The 18,242-nt window shown below is 33.4% G+C and overlaps 1 protein-coding gene across 2 annotated transcripts in view; it reads right to left on the bottom strand.

The window, feature by feature from the left end:
• The window catches only part of KIF18A (kinesin family member 18A), a 77,008-nt gene that overhangs the window by 36,083 nt on the left and 22,683 nt on the right, over positions 1 to 18,242 (bottom strand). For both annotated transcript variants that reach the window (XM_057749619.1, XM_057749618.1), the window contains exons 10-12: positions 16,289 to 16,451; positions 9,516 to 9,680; positions 2,642 to 2,763 (exon numbers count right to left, since the gene is read on the bottom strand). In XM_057749619.1, coding sequence (XP_057605602.1) covers positions 2,642 to 2,763; positions 9,516 to 9,680; positions 16,289 to 16,451 — 450 coding nt within the window. The remainder of the gene's footprint in view (positions 1 to 2,641; positions 2,764 to 9,515; positions 9,681 to 16,288; positions 16,452 to 18,242) is intronic.

The raw sequence follows: 18,242 nt of genomic DNA, 5'->3' as shown, positions 1-18,242 counted from the left end.
CTTTGATGAACTGGTTGTTCAGTAGCATGTTGTTTAATCACTTACTTGTGAATTTTCCAGGTTCCTTTTGTAATCATTTCTAGTTTTATACCACTGTGGTCAGATAATATGCTTAATATGATTTCAGTCTTCTTAAATCTGTTAACACTTGTTTTGTGGCCTAAGATATGATCTATCCTGGAGAATGTCATGTGTGCATTTTAGAAGAATGCATATTCACTGACTTTTGTATGGAATGTTATGTGTATATTTGTAAAGTTTTTCTGGTGTAATGTAGTTTAAGGCAGATATTTCCTTTTTGACTTTCTGTCTGGATGATCCAACCATTGATGTGAGTGGGGTATTAAAGTCCCTTATCCTTACTGTATTGGTGTCTATTCTTGTTCTGTCTGTTAATATTTGCCTTATATATTTAGGTTCTCCTATGTCAGGTGCATAAATATTACACACACTATATCCTCCTGTTGAACTGACCTCCTTTATCATTATGTAACGCTCTTCTTTGTGTCTTACAACAGTCTTTGTTTTAAAACCTATTTTGTCTGATATAAATATAGCAACCCCAGCTTTCTTTTGGTTTCTATTTGCATGGAATACATTTTTCCATCCCTTAACTTCCAGTCCGTGAATGTCTTTATATCTGAAATGAGTCTCTTGTAGGCAGCATAAAGATGGGGTTTGTTTTTATATCCATTCAGCCACTCTATGCCTTTTGATTGGAGCATTTAGCACGTTTATTGCCATTTTATTAATTGTTTATTGTCTGTTTTGTAATTTCCGTGTTCCTTTCTTCTTCTCTTGTTCTCTTCTTTTGTGGTTTGATGACTGTCTTTAGTGGTGTGCTTAGATTCTTTTCTCATCTTTTGTGTATCTACTCTAGGTTTCTGCTTGGCAGTTAGCATGAGGCTTACATAAAATGACATATTTATAACTGTCTATTTGAAGCTGATAACCACTTAAGTTTGAATGCTTTCTAAAGGTCTGCATTTTCATCCCCCACAACATTTTACATTTTTGATGTCATATTTTCTATCTTTTTATCTCGTGTATTCCTTAAGTAATTAGTGTAGTTACAGCTACTTTTACTACTTTTTTCTTTTAACCTTCATACTAGCTTTATAAGTGCTTAGAACACTACTGTTACTACATATTTACCTTTACCAGAGAGATGTATTCTTTCACATTTTTCTTGTTACTAATTAGTGACCCCTCTTTTTAGCTTAAAGGAGTCTGTTTAACATTTCTTATAAGGCCAGTTTAGTGGTGATGAACTTCTTTAGCTCTTGCTCATGTGGAAAATTCTTTATTTCTTCTGCAATTCTGAATGATAACTTTGCTAGGTAGTTGTCTTGGCTGAAAATTCTTTTCTTTCAGTACTTTAAATACATATGAAATCTTTTTTCTTTTTTTGATCTTCACTCTATAAGCTTAGGCTATGACAGTTCATCACATCTATTATTTTTTGTAATTTAACCTTTTCAAAATTGTTATAAGGAAAGTATTATAACTTAACATATAAGAAAATTAAGGGTTAGTGAGATAAAATAATTTATGCAAGGTTATACTGCTTATATAAACTAGAATTTAAGACCCACTCCAAAATTCATATTCTTCTACCATATTGTATTGCCTCTGTAATACTTTTGTTCACCAATTTTTTAAATAATTGTTAGAAATCTTTTTGCCCATTTTGAGGTAAAAATGTATCTTAAATATATTAATCTATCTGTATGTTATATCAAATACAGTATGGTTAAAATAAATTAATGTTTCTTTGATAACTTTCACTCTTGCAGGTGGTGTGAGTGCAAGTGAATAAATGTTCAATTCCTGCTCTAGGTATAAATATATAAAGTACAGGGAGAACACAGTGAGCTTCTATCCACAGGATAATATTTCTCTAAAGTTTTTCCTTCCCTTTTTCTTCTTCAGAACACCAGAAGAACTCCAGCAGAATTTCAGACTGGCAGAAAGCCCTTAGAGAAATAAATTTCTTGTTTTTACAGAGCATGCAAGCGACACCTAAGGAGCTGAATGACATACCCAAGGTAAAAATAAAGATCAAGTTATACTTTTTTACTATTATGTTTCAAAAATTAAAAGGTGTTGCTACTGAGTTAGTAGAGAGAGCATGAAAGAGCTACTATAGCATCACTTAAAAACTAGGACACGATGTTAAAAAATACACATTTTTAATAACTTTATTTTAATGAGAGCAAAAAATCATTCTGGAATTAAGAATGCTTAAAAACTCTACTTAAAAATTCAGTTGGTATTAATGGTATAGTTTCTAAGAGGGGAAAAAGATGGCTAGAGGACAAGTAGAAGACAGACTCTTTTTCACTGCACAGGCCTGTTTGAAATTTTGTGTCACATGACATATATTATGTACAAATAATAAATTAAAAAATGTTTTCAAAACTATAAAACATAAAAAATTAGAGAAGAACAAGATCCTTTATATTTTCTCAGTACTTTCTAACTATGCATGCTTTCTGATGCTGGCAGACACTTAAAAAATAATGTATCTTGTACTGGATGAAACTGAATTTTCTGGCAATGGAAAACTAAACTTCTATGCTTTAGGTTCCTTAGGTCTACAGTGTTAAAATTTTTAGAACAGGTAAATCCATGTACTTACGCCTCCGTCTGCCTGTACTGCTGTTCTTGAAGACAAGCTAGATCCATCATATGTTTAATTTGTGCTTTCAAATCTTTGTTTTGGAGGTGCAAATGGTGACAGTGAAGTTCTTCATTGAGTTCCTGGGGAAAACAATACACACTATACCTCAGATTCATTTAAGAATGTCAAAATTAAATCAATTTTAATAAAACATTTTATATTGGTGTCAATAGTTTTAATTCTTAAAAATATGAAGTGATATGTTTAGGAACAATTTTAAAATCAAGTGTTCTGGTACAGGTGGTCTGTAAATTACAAGTGAGATAAGTTTCAAATGTCCTCAGAAACTGAATGTCAGGAACTCAGAACAAATTTTATTATAATGACAGTTTCTTGGTCTATCCAACTTGTTCATAATACTGTGAAAATACATGGAGATGGCCTGTTTTTCCTTAAATGTCACTTCTTCAGGGAGGCTTTCTCTAAGCATTACATTTAAAGATGGACATTCTCCACCCCTGATAGTCTCTGTCACAGCACTGATTAGTAACAATTCCATTTATTTATTTATTTATTTATTTATACATTCTCCATACTAGAATATAAGGTTCACTACCAGTACAGGGGGTGTGTCAAACTAGTTCAGTGTTATAGCCCTAGTGTACAGTGTCTAGAGTTGCATACAATAAAAATTTCTTGAGGAATTCCCTGGCGGTCCACTGGTTAGGGCTCCATGGTTCCACAGCATGGGGCATAGGTTCGATCCCTGGTTGGGGAACTAAGATCATGCATGCTGCGTGGTGTGGCCAAAGGAAAAAAAAAAATTTTTTTTTCTTACTTTCACCCAATATTGATATAAGCTTCATTCTAGAGCAAATGTGTAAAAAGTTTTTGTAGGCTCCCATTTCCTAAGCCTCATGTGCATATGCCCAAATGTTCCCTAATTTACCACCTAAAATTACTTATCATTCCTCAAACCTACTAAACCTTAAGTATGGAAGACGTCAGTTAAGTGGAGACACTAAAGTATGAACGGTAATAATCCAATAGCATTCTCAGAATCTTAAATTGGTAAAATTTTAGTCAATAAAATAAAAGGGAGTGAAGTATTTTGGACATTGTAAGGGGCTGAGACAAAAATCCTATAAGCAGGGGAGCTGTGCCTAGAAACTTTTTACAGATAGTTCCCATAATCCATTTTAGGTTTTCAATATTCCTTCCCAATCTGTAGTTAGCCACTGATTATTTATATGCTTAAAGTTGTTTTTTTCTTTTTCTTTTTTGTAATACTTCCTAAGCCTGTGGTGGGCACTATGACAGGGAAGTAATGTAGTTCTATGTGTCTAAGATACATTAAAGTTGGGGATTGTTTATTCACATGATTCATAATTATATTTCAAGAAATACAGCAACTATTTTAGAGCAAACTCTCTTTAGGGAGTCAGGATGATATGGATAGAGGACTGGTCTATGAGTCACGTGATTTTAGACATGGCTCAACTATGACACAAATGCTACCTGAAGCCCAAAATATAGTCTTTATGGAGATTGGTTTACTTGACTAAAATTTAAAACCTTGACTAGATGATCTCTTTAGTCTTTTACAGTTAGAAAATTCAATGATCCTAACAATATGAACATGTTTGCCAAATATTCTACCTTTTTTCCTAAAAAAAGAAAACAAAAACCAAACCCTTCTTTATTTACTCCCCCTGATAATCTTATTACCTTCTTGCATCACTCTTATAGAGACAAGCCTTGGTTGTATAATTATTTTAGTCAATAACAGTTCTTGTCTAGTTTGTCATCTTTGAAAAACCAAGTTTACAGTTTGAATCTTTCACTTGCTTTGCTACACTAATGGCTGAATCTGACTGGAAAAGCACAGCCTGTTATGAGAGCTAGATGTAGGTTAGTAATAGCTGAAGTAAGACTATAATGAGATGTAATACATAAAACATGAGTGGTCTTCGGGTGCCACACGAGGCCTGGGAAATCATGAGTTTATATTAGGGAGAAAGCACTGAAGAGTGATACAATCAGAGTTACCTTTTAGAAAAGCTCATTTTGGTTGTAGTGGAATGAGTTGCAGTAGAATACGAATGGAAGCATAAAGCCAAATGTAGCAGTCCAATAATGGGGGCTGGGAGTCTGAATTAGGGTGATGGCAGTGGGAGATAAGGAGAAGTGGACAAATTTGAGAGGTTAAGAGGTAGATAATGCAGGAGGGTATACAAAAAAGGGCAGCAATTTGAAAGTTGCAGTATTGGGTCTCTGTTCAGAGTTGTACAACTGTGGATAAATGTTTTCACAAAGTTATGTCTCAATCTGTTTATGTAAGAAATAATGGCTTATAAGTAGATATCTCAGCTGTGAAAATATCCACAGAAAAAAGAATTGAGAGTGGGATTAAGGTGATAGGAATGGAACAGTTTTAATTTTAATTTTTTCAAATTATTCATAATAAAATGCATTAAAAAATAAGAATTTAAATCAATTCTAGATTCATGTTCAGGTGCGAAAAGTCTTGCTTATGAGAGTTATAGAAGATGGATTGCTAGAAAAATTAGATTTGACCATGGTGAAAACATTTAAATTTATTGAAAATAACCTGAACAATATTAACTTTATAAATGCTAATAAGTAGGCAAAAAAAAGTTAGCAATAATAATACTACTAAAAAGAATACTGTATCATTTTAAAAACTGAGAGCTTAGGATAAATATGGGAAAACAAAGGCAAACTAGTAAATATCTACAGTTGATTTTTTTGCTTCTTTAATACTAAAAAGTTCTTAAGTACTTCTCTAGTTGGAGTTGGGCTATATTTTAGACTGTTAATTACACAAATATACTAGATTGTAAGTATAATGTAAATTAAGCAAAGCTATTGAGAGATGAAAATAACATTTTAAAATTTATATCGATATGTATTAATTTTTTAATGAACATAATGCCACTTGAATTATAAACCTAAAACTGGTAAATTTTATGTTATATTTTACCATATGCCAAAAACACTTTTTGACCCTTCATGAAAAAGTTTTTGCTCACTAGAATGGCTAAATATTCTACGGGGATGAGTCAAAAATTATCTGCACTCTGGTTGTAGAATGTATTTTAATTAACTTTTAGAAAAGACAAATACATCATTTTTCGACATAACTCCTTACTTTTCAATACACTTTGTCCATCTGTCAACAAGCTTTCCTATTCCCTCATTACAAAATATTTTAGGCTGAGCTGTTAGCCACAAATGCACCACTGCCTTCACTTCTTCATCAGAAGTGACTCTTCATCCTTGTAGGGCTGCTTTCAGGGGACCAAACAGGTGAAAGTCCGATGGAGCAAGACAGGACTATAGGGAGGATGCTTTAAGATCTTAAAACAAAGTTTCTGCAGAGGGTCGACAGTATGGGCAGAAGTGTGTGGACGTGCACTGTCATGCAAGATCAGAATGCCCTTGGATAGCAGTCCTCTGTGTTTAATCTGAAGGTTAGGCTTCAGCTCTTCAATAAGCATCTCACTGTAACAAGTACTGTTGACTGTTGAACATTTTTCCTGATAATGTTGCAATGCTGGCCCTTGAGAATCCCCTCCCAGAAAACTGTAAGCATCAACTTTCCAGCTAATGGTTGACTTTTGAACTTTTTCTTGGTAGGCAATTGAGGATGTTTCCATTCCATACTCTGCCATTTACTCTCAGGCTCGTAGTGATGAATCCATGTCTCATCACCAGTAATGATTCTCTTTAAGAAACTTTCACCTTCCTTAGAGTTTTGGGCCAAATTTTGTTTGCAGAGATTCAAATGCTTCTGTTTATGCTCTTCTGTGAGTTGTTTTCATACCCATCTTGCACAAACTTTTCAAAACCTAAGTCTGTCGTGGATTACTTCGTTTTAAGGTGTTAAAGCATCCTCAATATAGTCCTGATTTTGCTCCACTGGACTTTCACCTGTTGGGTCCCCTGAAAGCAGCCCTACAAAGACGAAGAGTCACTTCTGATGAAGAAGTGAAGACAGTGGTGCAACTGTGGCTTGCAGCTCAGCCTAAAACATTTTTTAATGAGGGAATACGAAAGCTGGTTGACAGATGGAGAAGGGGTACTGAAAAGCAAGGAGATTATCTTGAAAAATGATGTATTTGTCTTTTCTAAAAGTGAATTAAAATACATTCTACAACCAGAGTGTGGATAATTTTTGACTCACCCTCGTATTCGAACATCATGGCTGTAAGTAATAGTGAAGAAAACTAAAGAATCTTAAGTAGTTATTTTAAAATAAGGTAAAAAATTTAACTCTAACCACAATACTTGTTATTTTATGTCATTTTGACAATGATCATCTTGAGAATAAGACTGTTTTAGGTACACGTAGTGTCTAACAAATAAGTGAAACATGACAAATATAAGTGAAACAAACCAAAAACTACTGTAAACATTCAACATCTGCTACCTTTTCAAGAGAAACAGCTCTTGCACACTGAGTGAGAAACACTCATCTGGCCAGGGATATCAGCTGTTTTCTCTGGAAACATATCCAGACCATGGCTTGGGGACCGTGACGAGTACTCAGCCTCTACAGCTTTAGATGCTCAGATCTAGCATGGAATTTCAGATGTTACCTTTTGTAAACCTAGTTAATCCCTATTACAGTTTACTGATTAATCACTGTCTTTTTTTTGTTTACTCCTTTTAAGTCATGTAAATATGACCATTATGTAATCTTAAGATGAATATAGCATTTTAAAATAAACATGCTTTAGTTTTCTTCTAGAGTAGATATTCTTAATGTTGTATTAATGGAAAAAAATGACCAAAAAAAAAAAAAAAAAGTAAAATTGTATGTGCCTCCCCACCCCCAAGTCTTCCATCTAGGAGATCTGTATATATAGCTCTTTAATCAGATTCTCAAAGGCATCTTTGACCCAAAAAGGTCAGAAACACTGTTCTGGAGGAAAAATAGAAAACGTATTTTATAATGCAGCTAATGTTGCTATGTTCCTTTTGTGCACACCTTTCTTTGGCTATTGATGTCTATGATGTTGTTGCTTAGAATATTACACTATTATTTATCAACCATTCATTATGTATTAAGTGGTGCTAGGTCTTTGCACACATCATTTCATTTAAGTTCATAATGCCTTAAATATATTTTAAAGATGAGAAATTAAGACAACAAAGTTGCACAACTTGCCCAAAGTTATACAGTTAGTGTTAGAGTTAGTATTCAACACAACTATCCAATAATGGAATTACCAGCCACTCCACCTCCAACCTCTATTTTCTTTCCAATATTTACATTCTCAAGTGCTCTAACAATTAAGTTACATTATATTATAAAATCTCATTAAAGTATGCTTTATTCTACATTTAATTTCAAGTCTACTGAACTGACTGGCATACTTTCATCAAGATGTGAAGATTTCTAGAATTGCTAAGTGTTGATTAAACTATTGGCTGGCCCTCAATGAATTTCCACACTAAAGAACTCTTCAAGTCTATTTATCTTTGGCTGTCTTCTTAGGAAACAGGGTATCAGCTGCTCACTGCTCCAATTTTACTACCTTGAACTATCATCACTGACTACTCCTGCTAGGCTCCTCTCTCTTCAGTCTGAGCTTCAACATTAAAAGGACAAAAAATTGATATTTTTGAATATTTACAATCACTAGCTGCATTCATTTGTACTGAATATTTTATACTGTGTTTCACTTGTACTTATTTTCAATCTAATGCTTTTCTGGAAATTTGAAGATTTCAGAGGACTAAATACCAGTTAGCTGATACATAATATAGACTTTCAGAAAAGCATCATTAAATTAAAGACTTTAGATACTCTTCCTTTAAAAGAAGAGTATAAAAATGTTGTTCTTTTAAAGTATTAGGTATTTAGAGATCAAAATTAGTTACTTTGTAGTGGTTGTTTGCTAGCTGTTTATTCCATATTCATTTCTTCTTTCTTTCTTATTAAGAAAACTCTAATTTTGTTCAGGATGATAATCTGTGTCATCACCTTTCCAGATTCCCTTGTATCTAGGGATAGCCACGTGACAATTCTAGTCAATTAAGATATGTCTGTTAGGGATTTTGGGAAAAGTTTTTGCTTTCCCAATGGGGATCTCTCTCTCCCCTCTCTTTCATTCCTCTTCTTCTGGCCTAAGTGTGAACTTAAGACTAAAGATGGAATACTGATATTGCAACTATGAAATCAAAAGTATAATGATGACACTGAAGACATTTGGGAGGTACTGTATTAGGAATGAATTGCACGCTTCCACGGCTTATTATTGTTAAGGGAGACAACTATAGCCCCATCCGATAAAGGCATTAGAGTTAGATTTCTGTAACACTGTAGCTGAACACAATTCTGCTCTTATTCAGTCATTAACCATCATTACCCATCACTACTCTTTATAAATATAACCTTTTTGCCATTCCAGGTGGAATATCTTCAGTTTAGTACATAAACACATACAGCTTTCAAATTAGCTTTCTTTAGCTATAATACAAATAATGCTTCCAAGTTTAAAACTATTTTTGCACAAAATATCAAGTATTTAAACAAACAAATTATGTACATGATGAAACCTCAAGTACAGTCTGAAATAGAATTACTTCATTCTAACTTAAGAGCTACCTCATAAAAGGATGCACTCACTTAAGAATAACATTTAAAAGAAACTTTACTCTTCTGAAAGTATAGGAAAGGCAAATCTAGTAGGTAATTAGGGAGGCAGAAGTATATTCAGTTAAAAATAGTAAAGTGAGTCAATTAAATCTCAGGGAGATGGACCAAAAGTTGTCTTATGAAAGATATTTACTCAACAACAAAGACAATGGTTTAAGGAGCTCAGTTCTTAGAAAATAAATGTGAATACACAAACATATGTACCTTTGGAATACGACCATTTTGACCTAAGAGTCCCATTTCAGTTTCCACACGATGAAGCCAACTGGTATTCTCATCAAATTGCTTCAATTCCTCCTCTTTTTTCTTCTCTAGGTAGCAGCGGCGAGATTTCAACACTGCAAGTCTATGATCTCTTTTGCAAGTGGCCTGAAAAAGAATGCATTTAACAGTCAACCTTTTATGATATCTGATATGTGTGATATTGGTACAGTGGTATATTTCCTTTTAAGTGTGCTATTGCCATCTATTAAATTAGGCTATACTTTTGTACTTAAAGCTATTTCCCCTTTGAAATCTCACAATACTACTTACTGCTTGCGGGAAAATAGGAAATTGAGTTGTGAGTCATTTTTATAAAATTACATGTTGAGAGTTTATGACTTTAAGAAATACAACAGCTAAATTGAAGACTATTACTTTTTTTCTTTTTTTGCTAAAACACATTCCTTTAAATGTTGCATTTGAAAAGTTCATACGAGGTCTAATAAGTTCTATGATTTTCTTACTCAAAACAAAGCAGATGAATGTCCTGCTCTTGTCTTTCCTTCAGTTTGAAAGATGTGAAGAAGTATAGTGTTTCATTGTTCTAGTTTTGTCTACAAGGCCTTTAGATTGGCTGTTGCCAATGACAGAAAATAGAGTTCACATCCGAGTGTCAAAAACATGCAATCTCGCCTCATGGTTGGTTCAGGACACATAATGGACAGTCCAAATATTTTTGGTGTTTTACCTACACATGAACTGAGATCAAAACTGGCCTTCTGGTTTTTCACCCCAAGGGTCTTGCGCACTGTGGGCCAGAACAGCCTGATGTGTTTGGGCTATTTGCCGAAAGACACTAAACTCAATAATCATCAGATATAATAGCTGGACCTGAGACAATAGATCCCCAAAGAGATTAGAACAAGCACTTGCAGATGGTTTTGGAAGTAGGGATGAACACATCCTATAAAAAAAAAGAAAAATGAAAAAAAATGAAAAAAGGAGCAGGAGCTACATTTGAACTTGATTAAAGACCTTACTCTCTTTAGGAGATTAAGTTCTTCTTCCTTATTATCTTTTATAAAAGATAAGTTGACATTTTGAGAAAAAGCCAGGCATTAAAGAAGTTTGCAAAAACAGGAAACAATGTCACTCTTCTCACTACCACTTTTTGTTTTAGAAAATAGTTATTTTTCATTAAAGTGTTACTTATGTTGTCATGCAATGGGTAATCAATCATTCTTAAGTTAACTAATACAAAATGTACTTTGGTAAATTTCAGTTTAAATTTCTAATACAATATTGGTAGATGAAATCCACATAAACAAAAGCCCTTTGGAGTCCTAACAATTTCATTTTTAAGCAGAAAGGGGTCCTAAAACCTGAAAAGTTTAGAGCCACTGATACAACAGAAGGTAGGATATGTGGCTTCTTGACTTTCTTCTGTTATTCTGCAAATGTGAAAACTTAGGCAAGTCAATCTCAGTGGCTCTTCAGTCACCTCATCTGAAAAATGAACGTAAAAGTATTGTACCTGCCTGAAGGAAGGCACTTAAATCAAATTACCTTTATTTTCCTTTAATGTTTACAAATGTTGTAGGTACTCTTAGAAACCAGGGCAGGAAATGACCTGCGGGTCTGATGGCAGTCAATATTTAATACCAAAAGATCCCAACTAAAAATCCCAAAGAGTATGTTTGAGTTTCTAATTCTAACATTCATCAAATGTATCCTCTATGATGGTTCTCCATGGGGACAATTTCCACTGGGTAATTCTTACTGAATTACTGTTCTGAGATAAATACCAAGTAAGTGTTTGGAAATAAATTCTAAAATATGTATGTTAAACTCTGACATTAAATTGTTTCCCATTAAAGTTTCAAAAAAGCTTTATATATTTTATTAACAAAATCTCCAGAATATCACAAAAGGTCTTGAGTGAGAATAAACATGTAATACTAAAATTTATATATTACTATCGCTTTGTGCAAAAGAACTGACTGCTAACATGGTAAACTCATTATTTCACTAAAAATAATTTGTGAATTATCTTTCTATGCCCATAAAATTACCCAGGAACTTCACTTTAATACTGCTCTGAGTCCATACTCTAGAACCATTTATAGCTGAATCAATGAGATTCTTTTAGCAATTATGAGAGTAAACCTCTTCGGAGAGGGTCCAAGACAGATATAAAATTCCTCGTCCTAGCAAGCAGTTTAGTAAAACTATAGTTTGACACTTCTGTGAGAACAAACTCAGCCTCTAGATGTCTATGTTTTTCAATAGTTTGCAACCAATAAACTTAAGAGGTTTTATCTCCATTGCTTACACAGTCTCTTAAGAATAGCTATAAAAATTAGAACATGGGTTGAAATGACCAAAAGTGAGATATCAGAAAAGGCAGGTGGGTTGAAAAAAGCAGAAAAATGAAGATGCAAACGGAAAAAAATTAAAGAAACCAGATAAACCCATTTCCTTACTCTATGTCTTAATGTTTCTAAGCACACACATTCACAATTCAACTGGGTAAGTAAAACAGAGTAAAATAACCATTATTTAAATTAGCTTGGGATTAAAAAGACCAAACTTATTAATTGTACTAATATTCTAATGTTCAAAAAATGGCAATCTGATTCTAAGCTCTGATAATACACCACTCATTTGCTTCAAAGACTGCCTTTTGACTACAAAAATAGACCGTATAATTCCTGGTAACCAAAGCTTCCACAATGTGGCCCTCTATCCTATCTGGAATTGACTAATATGGCAATATGGCAAAATATGTCTTATATTATGTGCCATTTCCAATCTATTCATAGTGGTTAACTCTGGTAGCTTCAGATTCAGAGAGAAAGAGTGCTACAACAAATCAATGATATCTGCTATGGGTAAAGGAGTGGGAACTGGCGGGAAGTGTTGAGTGTAGCTATGTACTTCCACACATTGACCCACAAACATGCTGTGCTCTGGTCAAACTGGTATTCTATTTTGAATATACTATTCCTTTTTTTTTTCTCCCACTAATATTCTCATGCAACGCTCAAGATAAATCTCATCTCTCCACTAGGAAGCCTTTCTCCACCACCACAACTAGAAGTCAGTTTTCTCCTTTGAATAGCTATAGCACTTAAAGTACTTATAGGATAGCAGAATGATTAAAGTACAGACTGAGGCCAGAGAGCCAGAGTTTAATACTTGTTCAACCATATTAAACAGGTATATAACTCTTGACAGCTTACTTGAATTCTCAGTATCTCTGTCGCTCACAAATGGTGATAATACAGGATCTACTTCATAGGCTTGTTATAAATACGAAATGAATTAACCCATGCAAAGGACTTTGAAAAGTGTCTGGCACATAGTTAATGCTCAATAATATTAGCTGTTTTTATTACTGCACTACTCCTTACATGACAATCATAGAGTGCTATGTCATTTTTATATCATTTTGTTGCTCCAACTAGCTTATAAATTACTGAAGTACATATAAATGTCTCATACTTTTTTTTTTTTAACCTCTGTTGTGTCTAGTACAATGTTTTGGATATAAACAAAAGTGTTCAAAACAAGCTCTTGGTCAAAGTTGAAATATGAAGTCAGTATCAGCTTTCCATGACTGAATTTCTTGCCTTTTTTTTTTTTCAAGAAATAAGTCAGATAACTGAACTTTCAGATACTTGACATTTATTTAATGGATACCTACACAAAATTGAGAATTATTATCCCCTTGAAAATAACTCTGTAATATAATAAGTGCAAATAACTGAGATAATACATACAATTTTAGAATAGGTAAATATAGCAGTATTTCAAAATTCTATTGAACAAATATACAGAAAGGTTTCACAACAATAAACTGATATATTAATCCTATGAGATATTCTGTTATTTGGAAGTCATGAAGGCTATCAAAAATACTGGCAACACTTTTCCAGTTCAGGAAAGTTAAAATACAACTATAGCAACAAGTTTCAAGCAAAGATATAAATTCTGTTTTTCTTCTGCCTTAAAAGGATGTGAGGAACATTTTAAATGCATTTGAAAAACAAAATTAAGAAGAAATTTTCAGTATTCAATACATTATTAACTATAGGCCCTATACTGTACCATAGCAGATTTCCATGGGGTATTTGTCTTGAATAACTAAAACTTTGTATCCTTTGAACTAATACTTCTTGGTTTCCCCTTCCCCAAAGCCCCTGGCAACCACCATCCTATTCTACTTCTGAGTTTGACTATTTTAGATTTTTCATATAAATGGTATCATGTAGAATTTGTTTCTGTGTCTGGCTTATTTCACTTAGCATTCCCTCCAGGTTCATCTATGTGGTCGCAACTGACAGGATTTTCTTCTTTTTTAAAAGCTGAATGATAGTCTATTGTTGTATACTTAAAAATGGATAAGAAGGTACATCTTATGGTAAGTGTTGTTATTAATATAATACTACTACTAATAAAAGAGGGTGGGAGGAAACTTTAGGAGGTGATTACAGGCTTATGGCACAGATTGCAGTGATGGTTTTACTAGTGTATATTTATCTCCAAACTCACCAAGTTGTCTACATTAAATATTTATGGGTTTCTTCATACTTCAATCATATATCTCAAAAAAGTGGTTTAAAATAAAGATATTTTTAATAAGGCATAATAAATGCATATTCAGTAAATAAATTACTAATTTTGATAATATAGTTTAAAAGCTACTTATAAAGTCATATCCATATATTTATTAATACTATGATTAATTTCTTAGCATATCACATCTATCCCATTTCATAGGCTGGAAAAACCTAAAATGCTAGTTTTTTAAAGCACTGAAAAATTTGATAGCTTTCAGACATTAAAAAAATGTAAAAATTTTATATGTCATTGTAACTTCTGGGAAGGTGGGAAAAGAAGACTTGGGATAGAAGTCTAAGAAGACTGGGAAGTTATTTACAAGAGAAAGGTTTTAATAAGTAATATATCAATGCATCTCATGTATTTAATCTCTATGTGATTAAATTACATAAAATACTTAAAAACACATTAAATTACATAAAGTACTTAAAAATGCAATTAACCTTATTATCAATGAATATCAAAACTGGGGGGAATCCAGTATTTTCAAAATGTTTATTTTTCTGATCTTTGGTGCTCTGGAGTTGCACACTGCCAAGTATACATTCTTTTATCCTGCTTAGAACTCATGTTGCTTGAATTTATATCTTGACATCTTATTAGTTCTAGAAAATTCTAAGCCTTAGACTTTGCACATTATCCTTTGCTCTTTTGCACTAATAGATCTCCCTCAGAAGATCTATTAGATGAATGCATGACTTTCTAGTCTATCTTTCACATAACAACATCTTGTTCACATCTGCTATCTTTTTATCCTGTATTTGTTGTGATTTCCTCAGATCTCCCAGTTCTTTAATTCTCTCTTTAGCTATATCTAACACACACAAAAGCACAGGGATAAGAGCTCAGGCTCTGGAATCAGCTTGTTTGAGTTCAAATCATAGCTCTGACTCTATGAGCTGGGCAATCTTTGGCAGAATGACTTCTCTGTGTTTTGGTTTCCTCATCTTAATTACAAGGATAATAATATTACATAGCCCACAGGATTTTCTAAGAATTAAATGAGTTAATGTATGTGAAGTATTTAAGACATTGCCTAGTATTGTACCTATAAATTGAAATTTTAAATTTCGGTAAATAAATCTTTAATTTCTGAAAGTTTCCTTTGTTTTCTTCTTGTATATGTATTTTTTTGATTCCTTTATTGTTCATTCCTTCTTTGATGACTTTATTCATTTTTATAGATTTTATCAATTGCTATAGTATCTGATGTTTTGAGGCTTCTGTCATATTTGCTAAGTCTGATGGTTTGCTTGTGGAGGATTAATTCTGCGTTGCTTCTGCTCAGTTCCCTGTAGATTATCACTGCTCTGATATCATTTTCTGTGCTAATTTCTCAGTTTAGGGATTTGCTAAATAAAACACATGGATTGTAAAAATTCAAACCTCAAATCCTGTGAAAAGCATATCTATAATGACAGTCTTCAAATGAGACTTTTTTCTTACCCTAGGCTTGGTTCCTTGTTTTCCTGTGCTAGCTGGTAAGATGTCTTCTTCTGGTGTACTTCCAATATGAAGAGTGAAAGCCTCTGAGGTTCCTGGCTTTATGTGGGGACTGTCATTTCTAACTCCGTGTCTCCCTTGGGCCCCTTACCTAAGTAGTGGTGTATATCAAAACAGGGTAGTGCAAGCTGTCTGTGTGTGTGAAGGGGGGGAGGGCAGTGCACTACTACATTAAATGATAAAACTGATTAAAAGTTGACCTTTTCTGTTTGTTTGTTTTTTTAGCACTGATGCAATGGAAATTGTAACTATGTGAGTGACAAAATATTCTTCCCAGCGTGGGAAAAGAAATCTATTGGTCTAAGTTGTACACTATGGCCTGCATCGGGGGTGGACTGTTCTCACTGCTCCACCTTGGTACCCAACTCTCCCTGAGTGTGTTAACTACCTGTTAAGCATTCTATCAGCCCTCACAGAAGCAACAGTTATAACTGAGATTTTAGGGTTTTTTGTTTTTTGTTTCTGACACCTAGGAATTTAATTTTTTTTCCCTGTACACTTAAGTCTACATTTAAACAAATATTTTCTACATTTCCAGGTATTTGTAGAGAATGGGTGATTAACCAACATTTCCTATCAAATTTCTAGAATTATAAGTCCCCATGTTTTTATATTCTCTACAATTTAATGATAAAGTTGTTAAATACCTTTTCTACTTTGTCTTCAGAACACATCATTTCTATTTGCTTATGGCACTGTTGTTGATAGAATGATTTAAGTTCATTTTCTTTAAGTAACATTTCTAACTTCAGATATTCTTGCCTGATTTCTTCTCGATTCTGGAACAAGCAGTTCAGAATTTCTTGAAATCTACCAAAAATAAAACACAGAATCTCAGTATTTTGTTATAGGTAATGCAAAATTTACTTAAAGAAATGCATGAACAACAAAATATACACCATTCATAGAATTAAACAATGATAAACAGTAAATAGGTTTGAGTGACTGTTTCCTATTAAATTGCAAAAATGTTTGGAAAGGGTTATGAACTTTATTTTTACAACACTGGGTTTCTTTCTCTCTCTCTCCTCTAAAGAAAATCATGTTATTAAAAGATATGGGTATTTTAAGGCCTATGGTATTAGTCATACACTGTATTTTGTCTACATAATCCAGTAGCTTACCAAAAATATTTTGTTTGTAAGAAAAGGATGATAATGTGCACCTGAATTATCCCAATTCACAAGGCCTCAGAAGCAACATGGTATTGTGTGTTGTTTTGGTGCTGGCTGGCTGTGAAGAAATAAGCAGTGGGTGGCATAATCATATGGTGCCTCTATGGCCCCCTAGGGAAAGTGAGATAGCGTTTTTAGCTTCAGAACTTGTTGCAGTGAAAACACACCATACGGTTAGGTACCCCCGACAGCCTGGCTAAGAGTCAGCTGACAATGTCAGGACCCAAAACATCCAAGTTAACAATGTGGTAAATCTAGAAAAGCCACTCCACTGTGTTTCCTCCAAAGGGCAATATAGATATAGGGAATCAAAGTTGGGGAGTGTGACTCATATCTCCTCCAAATGCACAAAGACCTCAAGCTGAATCACTTCTATGAAAGCCCTAAAAGGAGCCTGCAATCTTGCAACCTCCAGGGTCAGTAGAATATTGGTCATAGATCAGGTCTGAGCTACAGTAACAGTATAAACAATCACACATAGGCAAAACTCTCAAAGAAATATTAACTGTGAAGCTTTTATAATAAAATGGTAACGAAGTATATGCATTTAAAAATAAATGTTCTTTGGCCAGAATTTTAGATATATTTGTAAGGATCTGTGGTAAAAACACTGACAATTTACGTCAGTAGTTCTTAATGAAACTCTGTTGGGAATGAATATAAACCACAATACATCGACTTTACTGCAGTTTTGTCAAACTGATAAATATTTCATAGGATGTACGGACACTGCAATTTCATTCTATTATATTACAACAATGTTAATGCCAGTAAATGATCTGATAAGTTATCTTTACATTATACCCAAAGATAATCTCTTAGTTTTTCTGTAACACTTCACCCAAGGACACAGTTAAATATTTGTCAATTTTGAAATTTTATGGCCCAGACTTATTTTAGTTGGTGGTGTTTAGTGATTAGAATGGAAGGAAGGGAATTAGAATCAAAGGTTTTTAGAGAGCTCTTTTTAAAAAAAAACTATCGGGTGGGGGGGACTCGAGGGGGGGTAGTCAAGGAAGGGAGGGAATACGGGGATATGTGTATAAAAACAGATGACTGAACTTGGTGTACCCCCCCAAAAAAAAAAAAAAAAAAAAAAACTATCATTTTTAAAACAGAGTCCTAAGGGATTGACTAATAATAACTCTTTTCTAGTCATTTAAAACATTCAAGTAGCTAGAAAACAAAAATCTTTGCCAATAATTTTAGGTGACATATGATGAACTCTAGACAATTTTCTTGTTATAGTCACAAGTGAAGTTTTATAATTACTCTGTATAAAGAAAAATTGAACTTTCTTATGATTTTTTGAATATTATCTTTCCAAATAGCTTTAATAGAGAGCAAATACTGCATATTCTTCCCTTTATCTGTTTAAACTTCATAAAAATATTATTTTTTAAAGATGTTGAAAATTCATGGCATT

The sequence above is a fragment of the Hippopotamus amphibius genome, chromosome 9 (assembly GCF_030028045.1).
Source record: "Hippopotamus amphibius kiboko isolate mHipAmp2 chromosome 9, mHipAmp2.hap2, whole genome shotgun sequence".
NCBI classification, from domain to species: Eukaryota; Metazoa; Chordata; class Mammalia; order Artiodactyla; family Hippopotamidae; genus Hippopotamus; species Hippopotamus amphibius.
Note: the sequence above shows the minus strand (reverse complement) of the source record. Positions and strands in the feature narration are given on the sequence as shown.